This window comes from Nematostella vectensis, chromosome 10 (assembly GCF_932526225.1).
Source record: "Nematostella vectensis chromosome 10, jaNemVect1.1, whole genome shotgun sequence".
Classification (NCBI taxonomy): Eukaryota; Metazoa; Cnidaria; class Anthozoa; order Actiniaria; family Edwardsiidae; genus Nematostella; species Nematostella vectensis.
The window spans coordinates 11,669,471-11,689,378 of NC_064043.1; the positions used below are offsets into that span (position 1 = coordinate 11,669,471).

Genomic DNA, 19,908 nt, shown 5'->3' on the forward strand with positions numbered 1-19,908 from the left:
GTTCCTGTCTGTATATCTAATTGCGACTTAAACTGAATTTCAAATGATTAGAAATACAATTTTCTTGATATGATTCAAAACCTTTAATTTTTATTTTTATTTCATTAATTATTAGTTCAAATCCAATAGGAGGCGGATACATCATAAGATGCTCATTTCCGCCGTCTGGTACAAGTGCAAAAGACTAAAATTAAAAGTCAGTTTTCGCGAAGAAAAACAAACAATCGACAAATGCTCACTCAAGGACAAACAGGAACAAGTTTGGAGTTCTAAAACGTCTAAAACGGGTGAGACGAGATGAACACGAGCGAGATAACAAATATCATCTCTGATGACTGCAGGCCTTTTGAGGCCATCTGGAATGCAAGAAATGGAATCAGTGATACTATTTTTTACTCAAATATTGTCATAAACGGGATTTTGGCGATACCGACCTTCGTGTCAAATCTGATCCTTATTATTGCTATATGGAGTTGTAACTCTATGCGCACGCCTTCAAACATTATCATTTGCTCGCTAGCGTGTTCAGATATTGGTGTAGGTCTTCTTGCACAGCCGCTTGCTGTGGCTAAGACGGTCATTGAAGCGAAAGCCTCGTCATCTTTTGACTCCTTCTGCAGTATTCACAAAAGCAGTCGCGTCTCATCGGTGTATTTCTGCGTGGTGTCTTTCGTGTGTTTTACGGCAGTCAGTTTAGATAAATATCTAATGGTGCTTCTTCATCTTCGATACCATGAACTGGTGACAACAAGGCGTGTAATCGTGTTTCTCCTTATCGTATGGGCACTCGCAGCTCTCTGTATATTGTTCGAACTGTGCTGTTCCTCTGTCATCACCATGGTGCTTTTCATAGGTGCTATAGTTTGCTTCATCGTGACATTTACGTCTTATGTGTGGGTTTACCGGACAGTTCGTCGCCACCAGAAAGCTATACACGACCAGTTGCACGCTGTTGCGACCGAATCTCGTGACAAATCATTATACATGACGCGAGTACGAAAAAACACGATGTCGATGATTTTGGTCTACGTATGGTTCGTCATTTGCTATCTCCCTTTTGTTGTAGTGACCGTCGTGGGAGCTGTTTGGAGCGGGAATGAGAGTGCCATACAATCCGCACTTTTATGCACAGGGACAGTTATCTTCTTGAATTCGTTTCTTAACCCTTTTTTGTTTTACTGGAGAATCAAAGACTTTCGAGGTGCAGTGAGGCAGCTTATTGCCAACATTATGTCAAAGATATTATAAACGCGAACCTTTTTTTTAAAGAACGTCAAGCCTGAGATCTCACCAAATTCTAAGAGCATGCTAAGAACGTGCCAAGGCCCAAATATCAGAAAAATTCAGGTAAGCCAAATCCGGGTTCCCTTTTTACCCCTTCAGGGGTAAAGTGTGCTGGTAAAGAGTACGTTTGGAAGGAAAAAAAACATGTTTTTTTTTCTTGTTTTTATCTGTTTATTACTCATTTACTTCACAATTTTTTAGCCATTTGTGTGTTTCTTTTGTTGGAATTTGGTTCACTACAACCGGCAGTAATGCAATCTTCCGTCTTACAATTTGGGAGTTGACACGTACAGTTCTTTGCAATTTCCTGGACTTTTTCCGGTGCTGGTGCTGCGAGACCAAGCCTTCAAGCGTGTCAGTGAATCTGAATGACAATGCTGCGAGCTGTGATGCCAATACTGTTACATTGGTCAACATTCGCCCGCAATGTCAGACTTAAGCGCGAGCTTATAGCAGACAAACGCAACGAAGTCTGTTTAGGATGCAAGCCCAACAATCTAGTAATCTAAAAATGCAACAGCCGGTTTAGGACGCATGTGCAACAAAGTTTTATAAAGCAAGCAGAAAATGCAATTGTAAAACGCAGCTAGGTTTGTTAAGGAAGAATGCGGAAAACTTTTCTACTTTTGAAATGCAACACATCAAAGATAGCCACTTATTTGCTTATTGTTGCGAAAAAAATCAAAATTCTAGATTGAAAGATGTAATCATCGCTAAAAACATTTATAATTGATAACAGTTAGCATGCATATTATCGACGAGGAGGTAAAATTTGTCAGTGTAATAACAGCTCCATATGTTCCAGTAATTCCACGTCCATCTTCTTCCGACGATAAAAATATAACTGTTTTCCATCGCGCCTTACAAGCCAATTCCATCTGCTAGAGGCTATTTATTTCTTAAATAACGCTATATAGATTGGTAAGTGATTTCTTTTGTATCTGCGCTTCCATTATTTCATCTTTCTAAAGCTTACTATCCCTCAAAGAAGAAATTAAACTGCACTAAATACATTATGGATAAGCGATATAAACTATTCCACGATTAGTATGAAAGGTGATCCAATAAACATCTTATATATCTATATAACTAAGTTCCTGTCTGTATATCTAATTGCGACTTAAACTGAATTTCAAATGATTAGAAATACAATTTTCTTGATATGATTCAAAACCTTTAATTTTTATTTTTATTTCATTAATTATTAGTTCAAATCCAATAGGAGGCGGATACATCATAAGATGCTCATTTCCGCCGTCTGGTACAAGTGCAAAAGACTAAAATTAAAAGTCAGTTTTCGCGAAGAAAAACAAACAATCGACAAATGCTCACTCAAGGACAAACAGGAACAAGTTTGGAGTTCTAAAACGTCTAAAACGGGTGAGACGAGATGAACACGAGCGAGATAACAAATATCATCTCTGATGACTGCAGGCCTTTTGAGGCCATCTGGAATGCAAGAAATGGAATCAGTGATACTATTTTTTACTCAAATATTGTCATAAACGGGATTTTGGCGATACCGACCTTCGTGTCAAATCTGATCCTTATTATTGCTATATGGAGTTGTAACTCTATGCGCACGCCTTCAAACATTATCATTTGCTCGCTAGCGTGTTCAGATATTGGTGTAGGTCTTCTTGCACAGCCGCTTGCTGTGGCTAAGACGGTCATTGAAGCGAAAGCCTCGTCATCTTTTGACTCCTTCTGCAGTATTCACAAAAGCAGTCGCGTCTCATCGGTGTATTTCTGCGTGGTGTCTTTCGTGTGTTTTACGGCAGTCAGTTTAGATAAATATCTAATGGTGCTTCTTCATCTTCGATACCATGAACTGGTGACAACAAGGCGTGTAATCGTGTTTCTCCTTATCGTATGGGCACTCGCAGCTCTCTGTATATTGTTCGAACTGTGCTGTTCCTCTGTCATCACCATGGTGCTTTTCATAGGTGCTATAGTTTGCTTCATCGTGACATTTACGTCTTATGTGTGGGTTTACCGGACAGTTCGTCGCCACCAGAAAGCTATACACGACCAGTTGCACGCTGTTGCGACCGAATCTCGTGACAAATCATTATACATGACGCGAGTACGAAAAAACACGATGTCGATGATTTTGGTCTACGTATGGTTCGTCATTTGCTATCTCCCTTTTGTTGTAGTGACCGTCGTGGGAGCTGTTTGGAGCGGGAATGAGAGTGCCATACAATCCGCACTTTTATGCACAGGGACAGTTATCTTCTTGAATTCGTTTCTTAACCCTTTTTTGTTTTACTGGAGAATCAAAGACTTTCGAGGTGCAGTGAGGCAGCTTATTGCCAACATTATGTCAAAGATATTATAAACGCGAACCTTTTTTTTAAAGAACGTCAAGCCTGAGATCTCACCAAATTCTAAGAGCATGCTAAGAACGTGCCAAGGCCCAAATATCAGAAAAATTCAGGTAAGCCAAATCCGGGTTCCCTTTTTACCCCTTCAGGGGTAAAGTGTGCTGGTAAAGAGTACGTTTGGAAGGAAAAAAAACATGTTTTTTTTTCTTGTTTTTATCTGTTTATTACTCATTTACTTCACAATTTTTTAGCCATTTGTGTGTTTCTTTTGTTGGAATTTGGTTCACTACAACCGGCAGTAATGCAATCTTCCGTCTTACAATTTGGGAGTTGACACGTACAGTTCTTTGCAATTTCCTGGACTTTTTCCGGTGCTGGTGCTGCGAGACCAAGCCTTCAAGCGTGTCAGTGAATCTGAATGACAATGCTGCGAGCTGTGATGCCAATACTGTTACATTGGTCAACATTCGCCCGCAATGTCAGACTTAAGCGCGAGCTTATAGCAGACAAACGCAACGAAGTCTGTTTAGGATGCAAGCCCAACAATCTAGTAATCTAAAAATGCAACAGCCGGTTTAGGACGCATGTGCAACAAAGTTTTATAAAGCAAGCAGAAAATGCAATTGTAAAACGCAGCTAGGTTTGTTAAGGAAGAATGCGGAAAACTTTTCTACTTTTGAAATGCAACACATCAAAGATAGCCACTTATTTGCTTATTGTTGCGAAAAAAATCAAAATTCTAGATTGAAAGATGTAATCATCGCTAAAAACATTTATAATTGATAACAGTTAGCATGCATATTATCGACGAGGAGGTAAAATTTGTCAGTGTAATAACAGCTCCATATGTTCCAGTAATTCCACGTCCATCTTCTTCCGACGATAAAAATATAACTGTTTTCCATCGCGCCTTACAAGCCAATTCCATCTGCTAGAGGCTATTTATTTCTTAAATAACGCTATATAGATTGGTAAGTGATTTCTTTTGTATCTGCGCTTCCATTATTTCATCTTTCTAAAGCTTACTATCCCTCAAAGAAGAAATTAAACTGCACTAAATACATTATGGATAAGCGATATAAACTATTCCACGATTAGTATGAAAGGTGATCCAATAAACATCTTATATATCTATATAACTAAGTTCCTGTCTGTATATCTAATTGCGACTTAAACTGAATTTCAAATGATTAGAAATACAATTTTCTTGATATGATTCAAAACCTTTAATTTTTATTTTTATTTCATTAATTATTAGTTCAAATCCAATAGGAGGCGGATACATCATAAGATGCTCATTTCCGCCGTCTGGTACAAGTGCAAAAGACTAAAATTAAAAGTCAGTTTTCGCGAAGAAAAACAAACAATCGACAAATGCTCACTCAAGGACAAACAGGAACAAGTTTGGAGTTCTAAAACGTCTAAAACGGGTGAGACGAGATGAACACGAGCGAGATAACAAATATCATCTCTGATGACTGCAGGCCTTTTGAGGCCATCTGGAATGCAAGAAATGGAATCAGTGATACTATTTTTTACTCAAATATTGTCATAAACGGGATTTTGGCGATACCGACCTTCGTGTCAAATCTGATCCTTATTATTGCTATATGGAGTTGTAACTCTATGCGCACGCCTTCAAACATTATCATTTGCTCGCTAGCGTGTTCAGATATTGGTGTAGGTCTTCTTGCACAGCCGCTTGCTGTGGCTAAGACGGTCATTGAAGCGAAAGCCTCGTCATCTTTTGACTCCTTCTGCAGTATTCACAAAAGCAGTCGCGTCTCATCGGTGTATTTCTGCGTGGTGTCTTTCGTGTGTTTTACGGCAGTCAGTTTAGATAAATATCTAATGGTGCTTCTTCATCTTCGATACCATGAACTGGTGACAACAAGGCGTGTAATCGTGTTTCTCCTTATCGTATGGGCACTCGCAGCTCTCTGTATATTGTTCGAACTGTGCTGTTCCTCTGTCATCACCATGGTGCTTTTCATAGGTGCTATAGTTTGCTTCATCGTGACATTTACGTCTTATGTGTGGGTTTACCGGACAGTTCGTCGCCACCAGAAAGCTATACACGACCAGTTGCACGCTGTTGCGACCGAATCTCGTGACAAATCATTATACATGACGCGAGTACGAAAAAACACGATGTCGATGATTTTGGTCTACGTATGGTTCGTCATTTGCTATCTCCCTTTTGTTGTAGTGACCGTCGTGGGAGCTGTTTGGAGCGGGAATGAGAGTGCCATACAATCCGCACTTTTATGCACAGGGACAGTTATCTTCTTGAATTCGTTTCTTAACCCTTTTTTGTTTTACTGGAGAATCAAAGACTTTCGAGGTGCAGTGAGGCAGCTTATTGCCAACATTATGTCAAAGATATTATAAACGCGAACCTTTTTTTTAAAGAACGTCAAGCCTGAGATCTCACCAAATTCTAAGAGCATGCTAAGAACGTGCCAAGGCCCAAATATCAGAAAAATTCAGGTAAGCCAAATCCGGGTTCCCTTTTTACCCCTTCAGGGGTAAAGTGTGCTGGTAAAGAGTACGTTTGGAAGGAAAAAAAACATGTTTTTTTTTCTTGTTTTTATCTGTTTATTACTCATTTACTTCACAATTTTTTAGCCATTTGTGTGTTTCTTTTGTTGGAATTTGGTTCACTACAACCGGCAGTAATGCAATCTTCCGTCTTACAATTTGGGAGTTGACACGTACAGTTCTTTGCAATTTCCTGGACTTTTTCCGGTGCTGGTGCTGCGAGACCAAGCCTTCAAGCGTGTCAGTGAATCTGAATGACAATGCTGCGAGCTGTGATGCCAATACTGTTACATTGGTCAACATTCGCCCGCAATGTCAGACTTAAGCGCGAGCTTATAGCAGACAAACGCAACGAAGTCTGTTTAGGATGCAAGCCCAACAATCTAGTAATCTAAAAATGCAACAGCCGGTTTAGGACGCATGTGCAACAAAGTTTTATAAAGCAAGCAGAAAATGCAATTGTAAAACGCAGCTAGGTTTGTTAAGGAAGAATGCGGAAAACTTTTCTACTTTTGAAATGCAACACATCAAAGATAGCCACTTATTTGCTTATTGTTGCGAAAAAAATCAAAATTCTAGATTGAAAGATGTAATCATCGCTAAAAACATTTATAATTGATAACAGTTAGCATGCATATTATCGACGAGGAGGTAAAATTTGTCAGTGTAATAACAGCTCCATATGTTCCAGTAATTCCACGTCCATCTTCTTCCGACGATAAAAATATAACTGTTTTCCATCGCGCCTTACAAGCCAATTCCATCTGCTAGAGGCTATTTATTTCTTAAATAACGCTATATAGATTGGTAAGTGATTTCTTTTGTATCTGCGCTTCCATTATTTCATCTTTCTAAAGCTTACTATCCCTCAAAGAAGAAATTAAACTGCACTAAATACATTATGGATAAGCGATATAAACTATTCCACGATTAGTATGAAAGGTGATCCAATAAACATCTTATATATCTATATAACTAAGTTCCTGTCTGTATATTTAATTGCGACTTAAACTGAATTTCAAATGATTAGAAATACAATTTTCTTGATATGATTCAAAACCTTTAATTTTTATTTTTATTTCATTAATTATTAGTTCAAATCCAATAGGAGGCGGATACATCATAAGATGCTCATTTCCGCCGTCTGGTACAAGTGCAAAAGACTAAAATTAAAAGTCAGTTTTCGCGAAGAAAAACAAACAATCGACAAATGCTCACTCAAGGACAAACAGGAACAAGTTTGGAGTTCTAAAACGTCTAAAACGGGTGAGACGAGATGAACACGAGCGAGATAACAAATATCATCTCTGATGACTGCAGGCCTTTTGAGGCCATCTGGAATGCAAGAAATGGAATCAGTGATACTATTTTTTACTCAAATATTGTCATAAACGGGATTTTGGCGATACCGACCTTCGTGTCAAATCTGATCCTTATTATTGCTATATGGAGTTGTAACTCTATGCGCACGCCTTCAAACATTATCATTTGCTCGCTAGCGTGTTCAGATATTGGTGTAGGTCTTCTTGCACAGCCGCTTGCAGTGGCTAAGACGGTCATTGAAGCGAAAGCCTCGTCATCTTTTGACTCCTTCTGCAGTATTCACAAACGCAGTCGCGTCTCATCGGTGTATTTCTGCGTGGTGTCTTTCGTGTGTTTTACGGCAGTCAGTTTAGATAAATATCTAATGGTGCTTCTTCATCTTCGATACCATGAACTGGTGACAACAAGGCGTGTAATCGTGTTTCTCCTTATCGTATGGGCACTCGCAGCTCTCTGTATATTGTTCGAACTGTGCTGTCCCTCTGTCATCACCATGGTGCTTTTCATAGGTGCTATAGTTTGCTTCATCGTAACATTAACGTCTTATGTGTGGGTTTATCGGACAGTTCGTCGCCATCAGAAAGCTATACACGACCAGTTGCGCACTGTGGCGACTGAATCTCGTGACAAATCATTATACATGACGCGAGTACGAAAAAACACGATGTCGATGATTTTGGTCTACGTATGGTTCGTCATTTGCTATCTCCCTTTTGTTGTAGTGACCGTCGTGGGAGCTGTTTGGAGCGGGAATGAGAGTGCCATACAATCCGCACTTTTATGCACAGGGACAGTTATCTTCTTGAATTCGTTTCTTAACCCTTTTTTGTTTTACTGGAGAATCAAAGACTTTCGAGGTGCAGTGAGGCAGCTTATTGCCAACATTATGTCAAAGATATTATAAACGCGAACCTTTTTTTTAAAGAACGTCAAGCCTGAGATCTCACCAAATTCTAAGAGCATGCTAAGAACGTGCCAAGGCCCAAATATCAGAAAAATTCAGGTAAGCCAAATCCGGGTTCCCTTTTTACCCCTTCAGGGGTAAAGTGTGCTGGTAAAGAGTACGTTTGGAAGGAAAAAAAACATGTTTTTTTTTCTTGTTTTTATCTGTTTATTACTCATTTACTTCACAATTTTTTAGCCATTTGTGTGTTTCTTTTGTTGGAATTTGGTTCACTACAACCGGCAGTAATGCAATCTTCCGTCTTACAATTTGGGAGTTGACACATACAGTTCTTTGCAATTTCCTGGACTTTTTCCGGTGCTGGTGCTGCGAGACCAAGCCTTCAAGCGTGTCAGTGAATCTGAATGACAATGCTGCGAGCTGTGATGCCAATACTGTTACATTGGTCAACATTCGCCCGCAATGTCAGACTTAAGCGCGAGCTTATAGCAGACAAACGCAACGAAGTCTGTTTAGGATGCAAGCCCAACAATCTAGTAATCTAAAAATGCAACAGCCGGTTTAGGACGCATGTGCAACAAAGTTTTATAAAGCAAGCAGAAAATGCAATTGTAAAACGCAGCTAGGTTTGTTAAGGAAGCATGCGGAAAACTTTTCTACTTTTGAAATGCAACACATCAAAGATAGCCACTTATTTGCTTATTGTTGCGAAAAAAATCAAAATTCTAGATTGAAAGATGTAATCATCGCTAAAAACATTTATAATTGATAACAGTTAGCATGCATATTATCGACGAGGAGGTAAAATTTGTCAGTGTAATAACAGCTCCATATGTTCCAGTAATTCCACGTCCATCTTCTTCCGACGATAAAAATATAACTGTTTTCCATCGCGCCTTACAAGCCAATTCCATCTGCTAGAGGCTATTTATTTCTTAAATAACGCTATATAGATTGGTAAGTGATTTCTTTTGTATCTGCGCTTCCATTATTTCATCTTTCTAAAGCTTACTATCCCTCAAAGAAGAAATTAAACTGCACTAAATACATTATGGATAAGCGATATAAACTATTCCACGATTAGTATGAAAGGTGATCCAATAAACATCTTATATATCTATATAACTAAGTTCCTGTCTGTATATCTAATTGCGACTTAAACTGAATTTCAAATGATTAGAAATACAATTTTCTTGATATGATTCAAAACCTTTAATTTTTATTTTTATTTCATTAATTATTAGTTCAAATCCAATAGGAGGCGGATACATCATAAGATGCTCATTTCCGCCGTCTGGTACAAGTGCAAAAGACTAAAATTAAAAGTCAGTTTTCGCGAAGAAAAACAAACAATCGACAAATGCTCACTCAAGGACAAACAGGAACAAGTTTGGAGTTCTAAAACGTCTAAAACGGGTGAGACGAGATGAACACGAGCGAGATAACAAATATCATCTCTGATGACTGCAGGCCTTTTGAGGCCATCTGGAATGCAAGAAATGGAATCAGTGATACTATTTTTTACTCAAATATTGTCATAAACGGGATTTTGGCGATACCGACCTTCGTGTCAAATCTGATCCTTATTATTGCTATATGGAGTTGTAACTCTATGCGCACGCCTTCAAACATTATCATTTGCTCGCTAGCGTGTTCAGATATTGGTGTAGGTCTTCTTGCACAGCCGCTTGCAGTGGCTAAGACGGTCATTGAAGCGAAAGCCTCGTCATCTTTTGACTCCTTCTGCAGTATTCACAAACGCAGTCGCGTCTCATCGGTGTATTTCTGCGTGGTGTCTTTCGTGTGTTTTACGGCAGTCAGTTTAGATAAATATCTAATGGTGCTTCTTCATCTTCGATACCATGAACTGGTGACAACAAGGCGTGTAATCGTGTTTCTCCTTATCGTATGGGCACTCGCAGCTCTCTGTATATTGTTCGAACTGTGCTGTCCCTCTGTCATCACCATGGTGCTTTTCATAGGTGCTATAGTTTGCTTCATCGTAACATTAACGTCTTATGTGTGGGTTTATCGGACAGTTCGTCGCCATCAGAAAGCTATACACGACCAGTTGCGCACTGTGGCGACTGAATCTCGTGACAAATCATTATACATGACGCGAGTACGAAAAAACACGATGTCGATGATTTTGGTCTACGTATGGTTCGTCATTTGCTATCTCCCTTTTGTTGTAGTGACCGTCGTGGGAGCTGTTTGGAGCGGGAATGAGAGTGCCATACAATCCGCACTTTTATGCACAGGGACAGTTATCTTCTTGAATTCGTTTGTTAACCCTTTTTTGTTTTACTGGAGAATCAAAGACTTTCGAGGTGCAGTGAGGCAGCTTATTGCCAACATTATGTCAAAGATATTATAAACGCGTAGGCAGGCCTGTAGCCAGAATCAAAATTTTGCCGAGGCAAAGCTAGCCACTGGATGATAAATCCAACAAAAGCAGGTGTTTGATCCCCTACATTTCAATTGTGAAACAGTAAACATCTAAATTTCCGCTCCTCTTTCTCGGCCCTCGATTTCACTTACTAGAAGTTTGTGTTTTTTAGTTTGGATACATAAGCTCTTGCTATTTATAATTTTTACATATTACAGTCTAATTACTTATGACAAGAAAATCTCTTCATTGGATTTCCTTGTTTTTATTTCAAGACTGTAAACAAGATGAGTAAAAAGTGATGCTGCATTATAATAATGCGCTAAAATCCAACCTCAAGCACTAACGCTTCACCATATAATTTACTCGGGGTATGTACACATCAGTCCTAGCTATATACAGAACGATTGCTATATATTATACCTATGTATGTCACTAGCAGTCTCTAGTCTGTGGAGTGCTTGGAAGGGATGCGGTCAGGTAGTGGTTGACTGAGGATGTGCACGCCATGTTGTCCTGAAGACGGACATCGACCACCTTCTTTCACCTGTCAAAACTGATGCAAGAGCTCTGTTCCAGGGCAGAACAATCCTTGCCCCGTCGCAGATAGTGTGTCTTCCAGAATTCAAGAAGTCTCCTGCAGAAACAAAGACAGCATATTGAGCAAAAGAAAAATAGAAGAATCTACAAACAAATCATCTCAAATTATTTTCACAAAATACTGATTGAGCAAATTATTTCCCAGCTTTAGTGTTTAAATACCTACAGTGGCTTCTATTATATAAAGTTATTGCAATTATTTGAATAAAGGTCTAAATACCTCAAGTTCTTCATGATAAAGCCAGGGTTCTTGTGCAATTTCTCCTCCCGGACAAAGGCACTCAGGTACATGGGTAGGTGGCCTTGCTTGTATGCAAACATCAAGAAGACTAGTGTCGTGTTGAGACAGCTAACATTCTCCTGTCAACAGAAAGACATAAGATTAGTAAAGGAAAACAGCTCAGGCAAGGCAAAAAGGCTAATGATGTTGCTTTCACTGTTGGCAGATAATGTAATCGCAAGATTCCAAGATTTCTACATTTTAAAACTACCTAAATCCATGAAATCCAACATAAGACAATAAGACTTTTTGTGTGTTATGAATACTGGTCAATTGTGGCCATGATGTTTACCTGAGTGAGAGTTGTGACGGTGATGGAGTTGATCAGCTTGTACAGAAGGTACATTCTCTGTTCCCAGTCATTGATTAGTGCACTCAGTCTACAAGCTTCAGTAGGGACACCTGTAAGTTGATAAAATAAAGATCAATATACTTTAAAAAATAAGTCTTCGATTTTTTCACCCTTTATTTTAAACCTCTGGAATCAAACATTCTTTCGCTCTAGTTTTTTAATCTCTGGAATCAAGAGTGCCTCATTTGCCTCATGCTGGCTACGGCCCTGGTAGCCACAATCCACTTTTTTTTATCAGAACCTTTTTTTTAAAGAACGTCAAGCCTGAGATCTCACCAAATTCTAAGAACATGCTAAGAACGTGCCAAGGCCCAAATATCAGAAAAATTCAGGTAAGCCAAATCCGGGTTCCCTTTTTACCCCTTCAGGGGTAAAGTGTGCTGGTAAAGAGTAAGTTTGGAAGGAAAAAAAACATGTTTTTTTTTTCATCTGTTTATTACTCATTTACTTCACAATATTAGCCATTTGTGTGTTTCTTTTGTTGGAGTTTGGCTCACTACGACCGACATTATCATTATCAGTCATAATAATTATGAGTGTCATTAAACTCTATCACGATTTCACTACCAATTCAGCAGTTGTGGATTGAAGATCTTTCTTTGCATTCAGGGAAAAGAATGTGTTAAAAGAAACTCAGGCTTTCCCTAGGACCTAGTTGACCTAGGGACCTAGTTGATGTTGCTTTTTTCTGTGGCAAAGTTCTTTGTTGGTAAAAATTGTCATATATTGCAGGAAACCCCCAAAAGATTATTCTCACTCTTATTCTCACCAAAAGATAGCCTTATTCTCACCGGTGGGGAAAAATAAATAGATAAATAGATAGCAGATAGCGGGCGTGCGCCAGGTCCCAAGAGCACGCGGAGACCACAGGCGATCAGACGATAGGAGCGACTTACTACGACAGGAGAGCGAATTACTGATATGTTAATGAGTTTATTCGATGCAATGAGTCGCGTGAGAATAGAATACCATGTAGAGGTTTTACCACAGGGATGGAACGATCGCCTCAATCTATGATTGTGAAAGTCCCCTGGGACACCTTTATTCTACTTCCCTTTTTTATCTGGCAAAGTTGATATCTGTTGATTTCTCGGCCTAGGACCACTTCCAAAAGATGGTTCACTTCACCCACTGTCGGGTTGCTCTTTTTTTTTTTATCAGTTAAGGGGGCATATGAGAATCAATCTTAAAGCCTTGTATTTCTTTCCTATCCACATTTTAGAAGCCTGGTTTCCATGTAACGCACTTGATCGCCGCCCAAACCATTGAACCTGTTCGGGTTTATAAGGATAGGTGACCGCCGGGAAATCGAAATACCCTGAAAATACCACTTCGCTCTTAGAAATTACGGTCCAAAATTACTATATAACACAAAAACGCAATAGAAAAAGCTGTGTGAAATGGTCATTGCTCAGAATTTCACAATATTCACGTCTAGAAAATACCTGAATATTTTCGTGCAGAGATTTTGTCCGGGTAACCTCTAAAAATACCACCAGCCGATTTCATTAAAAATTCGACACCTACATTTCTACCTGGGCTTAGTTCACCCATTTAGAGGACCTTTTTATCTTAGGTTTTTATTTGTCCTAGCTAGTGGTGGTACTCAAGTTTCTTTCTTATAGCGGACCTCTAAGTGGGAGGGATATTCCGAAAGCAGAAATTAAAGATATACATAGGTGCGTACCCCTTAGACATAATCGCAGTTTGTTGATAAAGCTCCCGGAAAATGAGGATATTTGAGTCTCCCCAGAAAAAAAATCTTAGGGGTTCATGCCCCCCCCCCCCCCCCCCCCCCCCCATGTTAGAATATAAGCTTTAAGAACGTTTGTGCATTTGTACACCTCCTAAAAACAGAGCATTACATTGAAAAGAATCTAACAGGGCTGTAGCAAGGGGTGGGGCACTGGGGGCACGTGCCCCCCCCCACCCCAACATTAAAAATATATATATAAGGAAATGACCAGGCGTGGCTGTCCCCCCCAATATTTTCTGTGTTTCTGTATTGTGCCCCCCCCCCCAACATTTCGAGGCCTGCTACGGCCCTGTCTAATCAGAATAGAGGACAATTTTCCCTGTCTCTCAATACAATTTTTTTGCCATCCCCTACCCTCTTACCCAGAAAAAAAGTAGGTTTCGCAGAGGCTCTATGCAAATATGTATTTTATGATTTAGCTAAGTGCTGTTTTCTCTTCATATTAGAAATATTGTTCCTTTTTTAGTCGGATCAAGTGGGAGGGTTAAGGCGGTTTAAACCCCCTCTTGGTTTAGCAAGGGAAAGTGTTATGTGCCAAATATACCAGAAAGAGTTGAGTGCATGCTCCAACTAATCCAAGTTTTTCCTGGGATGCCATACGATAATTTGAGCATTTCTTTCATCAAGGGAGATTTTTTCAATGGCTGTCGTTTTTTTCTGAATGGTCTTAAAGCTCGAGGAACGTCAGAATAGGTTGATATGACGAGACATTTTCATTATTATAGAGTCAAACTTCCTCTCAGCGATAAGCTAGATCCGCCTCTTATTTTTTTCTGAATTACCCGAAATATAGTAAATTATGGCAAATGATGGTATAACTTGATATATAAGTATATGGTGCTGTCCTAGACATATAGTGTGAAACCTTACATAAAGTATTATAGTTACTGATGTTTACATCATCTTCATCGTAGGCCTCTGTTCTTCTCGAGATAAAATCTTTGTTAAATGCCTAGTTTTCTTTACCAAATATAACTTTCATGGACTCAAAGGTTTACTAGATGTGTAGATATTAAGGAAATAAATGTAGCATGGCTTTCCAAGGGAGTTTTCAAGCCGAGCGAGCGACTGAACAAGACACGTTTCGGTGTCGTAAATGCCGAGTATTTCTATTCAATGGGAGAAGCCTGGCGGCCTTTCATAAAAAGACTGAAGCAGTGGACCAGTGTTCATCGTGGTATTTAGATGCTGACCAAGACTGTATGAGAGACACTTTGCCCTGGATCCATGTTATTATTGTGAAGGTGAGAAACCCACCTCCCTCCCCCCACCAACACAACTTAAGTAAAGTATTCTTTAGCTTTACTTATGTTATTCTGGACTCAAACCTTTGTATTTTTAAGTATACAGTTCCTAAATAAAGCTGTCTGTCTGTCTCCCCAAAAAGAATCCTGTTCCAGAATCCTGAAACAGTTCAAGGACTATGATAATTGCCCATGTCGACCTGATAGGGATGCTCGTCGTATTTTTTAGGGGTCAAAATCGGGCCTCAGTTATTTTTAGGGGGTATCCGAGATAAAAATAGGGTTTTCTCCTAGAATTGGTATTTTCTAGGGCCTCTGGTGTAATTTTTTTTAGGGTAGCGGTGTGCGGGTATTTTTAGGGGTATTTTTCGAATTTCCCAACAAGCATCCCTATCACTTTTACCCTAAAGAACACCCCCCTCCCCCCCCCCCCCCCCCCAGGGATAATTGCCTTAGTGGACTCATTGTTAATGTAGTGAGTCCTTTGGTAAGCCTCTAAGATCAGGTAAATTTCCCTGCAAGCATTAACATTAAAGCAAGTTGTTTGGACTACACCCCCTCCTCATCTCCCTTGTAGTACTCAAATTCCACAAAAGGACATATGGAACATATCACTGCCTTCATTGCCCCGCTTCGTCCGCTGTATGCAATTACTCTCCTGTTACCCGCAAACGAAATTACAGCTAAATTATGGCCATTATATTTAGGAATACGGTATTGGTTAATATTAAAAGGGGTGACCTGTTAAGTCTCTTTTTGTTTACAATTAAACATTATTTATTTCCTATAGGCCCAATGGACAGAGGGTAAGATCTATTGCCCTAAATGCAAAAGTCGTATTGGGGCATTCAACTTTATCCATGGTGTACGGTGTAGCTGTTTCACATATGTTATCCCTGCTGTCTGGATTCAGAAATGCAAAGTCGATCAAACATCTTTACAGGACATCAACAGAATAAATATACGCTATGCTATGACTGATTCAGATACCTTGAAGAATACAGCAGCAGCAGAATCATTGACAGGAGCTTATGGTACTTCTCTAGCTTGTAATGTAGACTCTACAGGAATATTAGATAACATAAATGAAGTACCTGGCAAGAATAAAAAATTGAACCAAGGCAATAAAACATTAAGCTGGGCAGGCAACAGCTCAAAAGAAACACAATATGCTGGTTATGGTCATAACAGATACATTTTGGAGCAGGAAATTATATGCAATGGACAAGAAGTTGTATTATCCCATGAAGAACAAACTTATCACATAAAGCAGACTTTGCTAGATACACAAGACCATGAGTCTATGGCTCAGTGTACTGTATCAGGCAGTTATAGGGTATCCCCAGTTGTGCTGAAGTGTTCCTCTAGATTAGAAGCCCTTCACAAACACCAGCATGAGCTTCGAAAAAGGAGACTTGAGAACACTTTTGAAGATACCAGCCATGATAAGGTACTGAATGTTAGAATTGGTCATCTTTCTGGAGTATCAAGGTACCATGTGCTGGAAAATGATGTGCAAGAAATGCAAGTGCATGAGGTTGAACCAGAAATAGAGGTAGGTATTTATCCAAAATGACAAGAACAGTGCATTACCCACATGTCTTTCTGATGTTGGGCATAAAAGGATGAGGAACGGGGGGGGGGGGGGGGGGGGGGGGGTGGCTAAGGGTGAAATGGCCTATACAGTAGGTACTGATCTCAGTGGCAGATCCAGGAGTTTTACAAGTTTCAAAGTCTCAAAGCCTTCAGTTGTCTGCCCCAAAGGATATGCAACATTCTGCTTTAAAATGGGAGCTCTATGAACTCATCCCTCTGGGTCTAATCCCCTGGGAAACATTTCCTGGATCAAATCCCCTAGATTTACCACTAGAAGAGCTACAGAGCAAACCTGGTAACAGATAATGCTGTAGCACAGTCATGAATATTGAGGGCACCCCATGTTCTTTATAAAAACAGTTGAAAAACACTGCTTGACAGGCTTAATTTACAAAGCATTCAAAATTATTGGGTGGCAGAGGATTCATCCCCCCAGTGTCTGGTTCCTACTGTAACTGATTTTTTTCCATTTATTCCACAAGCAAAATAGGTTCTATTCAAAACATCTAATCCTCAGAAGGTGCTTATTTTTATTTTATTTTTTCTTCGTTCTTCGGCATGACAGACACAGCTATTTCTGTGTTTATCTTGGCTTGAATTTGCCACTCAAAAAGTCCATATGACTTCTTAGCGCAAGTTACCATTTCATCCTTTTCTTCGTTCTTTACCCCAAATCATGTTCCAGTTTGCTAAAGTCATGTTCTTCATGAACCAGATTTTGTTTCCCAGGCTAAAAATGTGTAAATCCTGGTTTCTACCTTCCCCCTTCACCACACTGTGTAAATACTGTAGTCCTCCAATATAATACTGACATCTACTGTGATTTTTCTTTAGAGTGACCAAGTAGAATTGCCGGATCACCTCTCTTGTCCTGTGTGTCTGGACCTGTTGTTTGATCCCTTTTCCTGTGGGTGTGGTCACATGTTTTGTGACCCCTGTTTGAGGCTTCTCAACAATAAGTCACCAAGAAAGGTCCTGAGGTGTCCTCTTTGCAGAAAACCTGTAAACTATATTTTTCCAGCTGAAGGTATAGTAGAGTTGTGTACAGGCTGTGAAGGAGAAGAGGAGGTGATAGACTCCCTTGAATTCTTTTTGATGTATTGGGATTATGAGTAGGTTAAGTTATCATGTCTTGTGAGCTGCCAAGATTTTTAATCTGATCCCAAAGATACAGGTATTTGTAATCATAACAGGAAGCTGCATGCCACAACAAGTGTGCCTTAAAGTAACAACAAAACATGTTTTTTTTTTTTGCTTTGTAGTGACTAGAGCTGAGGTGCGAAAGACATTCCCTCATGAGTACAGGTATGTTTTTCAGTCTGCAGATCTAGGTAGAGTGGCAGGGGTTGCAACCCACCTCCCACAATGAGAGTAAATAAATGCTTAAAAAATCACACCTTGTATGTTGCAACCCCCAAGTTCATGTTTCAACCCTTTCCCCTTCCTTTGAGAAAATCCTGGATCCACCCCTGCCAAAACCCCTCCAAGTTATCAAGTTATCTTGATTTTTTTGTAGGAAACGTTGGAAGATGGAGGTCCGTTCACCACATAGACTTCTTCCATTACCCGATGGCAAGCCAAGACCAAAGAAAAAGAAAGTGTCATGTTATTCAGACCTCCATTTACCATATTTCATGATCGCTATGGTAGCTCTAGTGTTTGTGTGTTGTGTCCTGTGCATTGTGTTTCTCATTAGTGCTTGCCCTCCAGGAAGTAAAGGCTGTATACAGGGAGAACTCTTCTTTGATTAGCAAGGATTTTGTTAGGGTAGAAAATTAAATCAATAAAGGTGTTTGTATTTTCCAAAGAGTGTATTATAATATTTAGTTAACAGGATAAATATTTATACAAAATTTTTGGCCTTTAAATCATAAGTTCTTCCAACATTTGGCATACAATGATATTGACGTGTATCTGCATACCTTTCAACCCCAGAAAATCTCAAGGCTTGAGAATTGTTTTGGGGGAGGGGTTGGGTATTATTTATTTTTTTGGGGGAGGGGTGGGTATACCTTCACAGGGGGTTCGAAAGCTAAAGCAGCTAAAAGGCTTTCCTGCTCTCGCGCACAATATAGATCTCCTAAGTGTTACGCAGGGGAGTGGGAGAAGAGGTCCAAAATCTTGAGACTCCTACCTAATGCAAGAGAGTATCTGAGAGCTCGAAAAGGGAAACAAGGGCGGAAATCAAGTCAGCACTTTAGCATGATGAACTTGCTGGGACTTACCACAAACTTGGTCTATTTAGCTGTGTGACTAAGTACTTGTGATTGCACGACAGATGTTAATATGGCTGGGCTATATTGTCAGAGTCTTTTGAGTGCTAAGGCCCCAGTGCAGGACTGACAAGTGGCCGGGGATTACTTAATTGCACATTGAGCTGACTGGTCTTGCAGTATTGAAAGACTCAGGGTGTTTTAAAAATATTTTATTTCATGAATCTGGGGTCAAGATGGATTAAATCAAACTCTCCCCTTTCTCGGGAAAGCATGAGGTTCAGGACAAGTCCATCTCCTGTAAAACCAACATATTGGAGCTGATCTAGAGGTCATGGGTTTGTGTTTTATCTGGATTTGAGTTTGTGTCTGGGTTCCTTGTTATGAAACACCCCAACCTGGGGGCAATCATTGAATGCAAAACCTGCACTCTGCCCTCCCCCCTTGGGACTAGACATTGAATGCAAAACCTGCACTCTGCCCTCCCCCCTTGGGACTAGACATTGAATGCAAAACCTGCACTCTGCCCTCCCTCCTTGGGACTAGACATTGAATGCAAAACCTGCACTCTGCCCTCCCTCCTTGGGACTAGACATTGAATGCAAAACCTGCACTCTGCCATCCCCCCTTGGGACTAGACATTGAATGCAAAACCTGCACTCTGCCCTCCCCCCTTGGGACTAGACATTGAATGCAAAACCTGCACTCTGCCCTCCCCCCTTGGGACTAGTCATTGAATGCAAAACCTGCACTCTGTCCTCCCTCCTTGGGACTAGTCATTGAATGCAAAATCTGCACTCTGCCCTCCCCCCTTGGGACTAGACATTGATAAGTGGCAAGACTTATTTTCATTATCCTGTGAACTACACTGTATTACACCTTATTGTGATCTAAGTCCTTTGTTCTCTTTTGTGTTTTCCTGACTATTACACTTCGTTCCACAGGATGAAAAGCATAGACAAAGACATAAACACTAGTATTAATCAATAATTAACTTGGGCTGGCTGTGTTACCCAGGTTTCTAGTGGTTGGTAAAAGATGTGATGTCACATCTCGTTCTCTCAGGCTCACTGCTGCCTCATGATTCATCTCTTTGGCA

General features: G+C 39.9%; 4 protein-coding genes across 4 annotated transcripts; 3 read left to right on the top strand and 1 right to left on the bottom strand.

Annotated features, from left to right (window-relative positions):
• The first annotated feature begins 74 nt into the window (after positions 1-74).
• Positions 75-2,373, top strand: LOC5510592 (adrenocorticotropic hormone receptor). The gene has a single exon (XM_032379755.2). The coding sequence runs from the start codon at positions 298-300 to the stop codon at positions 1,246-1,248; it is 951 nt and encodes a 316-aa protein (XP_032235646.1). The 5' UTR covers positions 75-297; the 3' UTR covers positions 1,249-2,373.
• A 4,801-nt stretch (positions 2,374-7,174) lies between these two features.
• LOC116617238 (adrenocorticotropic hormone receptor-like) lies at positions 7,175-9,504 on the top strand. The gene has a single exon (XM_048733774.1). The coding sequence runs from the start codon at positions 7,429-7,431 to the stop codon at positions 8,377-8,379; it is 951 nt and encodes a 316-aa protein (XP_048589731.1). The 5' UTR covers positions 7,175-7,428; the 3' UTR covers positions 8,380-9,504.
• A 1,657-nt stretch (positions 9,505-11,161) lies between these two features.
• LOC5510613 (short transient receptor potential channel 4-associated protein) lies at positions 11,162-12,070 on the bottom strand. The gene is made up of 3 exons (XM_032379756.2): positions 11,941-12,070; positions 11,589-11,728; positions 11,162-11,405 (listed from the first exon to the last, which is right to left on the bottom strand). Exons 1-3 carry the CDS (start codon positions 11,992-11,994, stop codon positions 11,312-11,314), a joined length of 288 nt encoding a protein of 95 aa, XP_032235647.1. The 5' UTR covers positions 11,995-12,070; the 3' UTR covers positions 11,162-11,311.
• A 2,552-nt stretch (positions 12,071-14,622) lies between these two features.
• On the top strand, positions 14,623-18,403 carry LOC5510593. The gene is made up of 5 exons (XM_001630992.3): positions 14,623-15,000; positions 15,791-16,555; positions 17,431-17,623; positions 17,859-17,901; positions 18,113-18,403. Exons 1-5 carry the CDS (start codon positions 14,788-14,790, stop codon positions 18,345-18,347), a joined length of 1,449 nt encoding a protein of 482 aa, XP_001631042.2. The 5' UTR covers positions 14,623-14,787; the 3' UTR covers positions 18,348-18,403.
• The last annotated feature ends 1,505 nt before the right edge of the window (positions 18,404-19,908 follow it).

Coding starts and splice junctions, on each gene's coding strand:
- LOC5510593 (XM_001630992.3), top strand. CDS start 14,788: ATGGCTTTCCAAGGGAGTTTTCAAGCCGAGCGAGCGACTGAACAAGAC. Junction 15,001..15,790: donor TCCATGTTATTATTGTGAAG/GTGAGAAACCCA, acceptor TATTTCCTATAG/GCCCAATGGACAGAGGGTAA. Junction 17,624..17,858: donor CTATATTTTTCCAGCTGAAG/GTATAGTAGAGT, acceptor TTTGCTTTGTAG/TGACTAGAGCTGAGGTGCGA.
- LOC5510613 (XM_032379756.2), bottom strand. CDS start 11,994: ATGTACCTTCTGTACAAGCTGATCAACTCCATCACCGTCACAACTCTC. Junction 11,729..11,940: donor CCGTCACAACTCTCACTCAG/GTAAACATCATG, acceptor TTCTGTTGACAG/GAGAATGTTAGCTGTCTCAA. Junction 11,406..11,588: donor TTTATCATGAAGAACTTGAG/GTATTTAGACCT, acceptor TTGTTTCTGCAG/GAGACTTCTTGAATTCTGGA.
- LOC116617238 (XM_048733774.1), top strand. CDS start 7,429: ATGAACACGAGCGAGATAACAAATATCATCTCTGATGACTGCAGGCCT.
- LOC5510592 (XM_032379755.2), top strand. CDS start 298: ATGAACACGAGCGAGATAACAAATATCATCTCTGATGACTGCAGGCCT.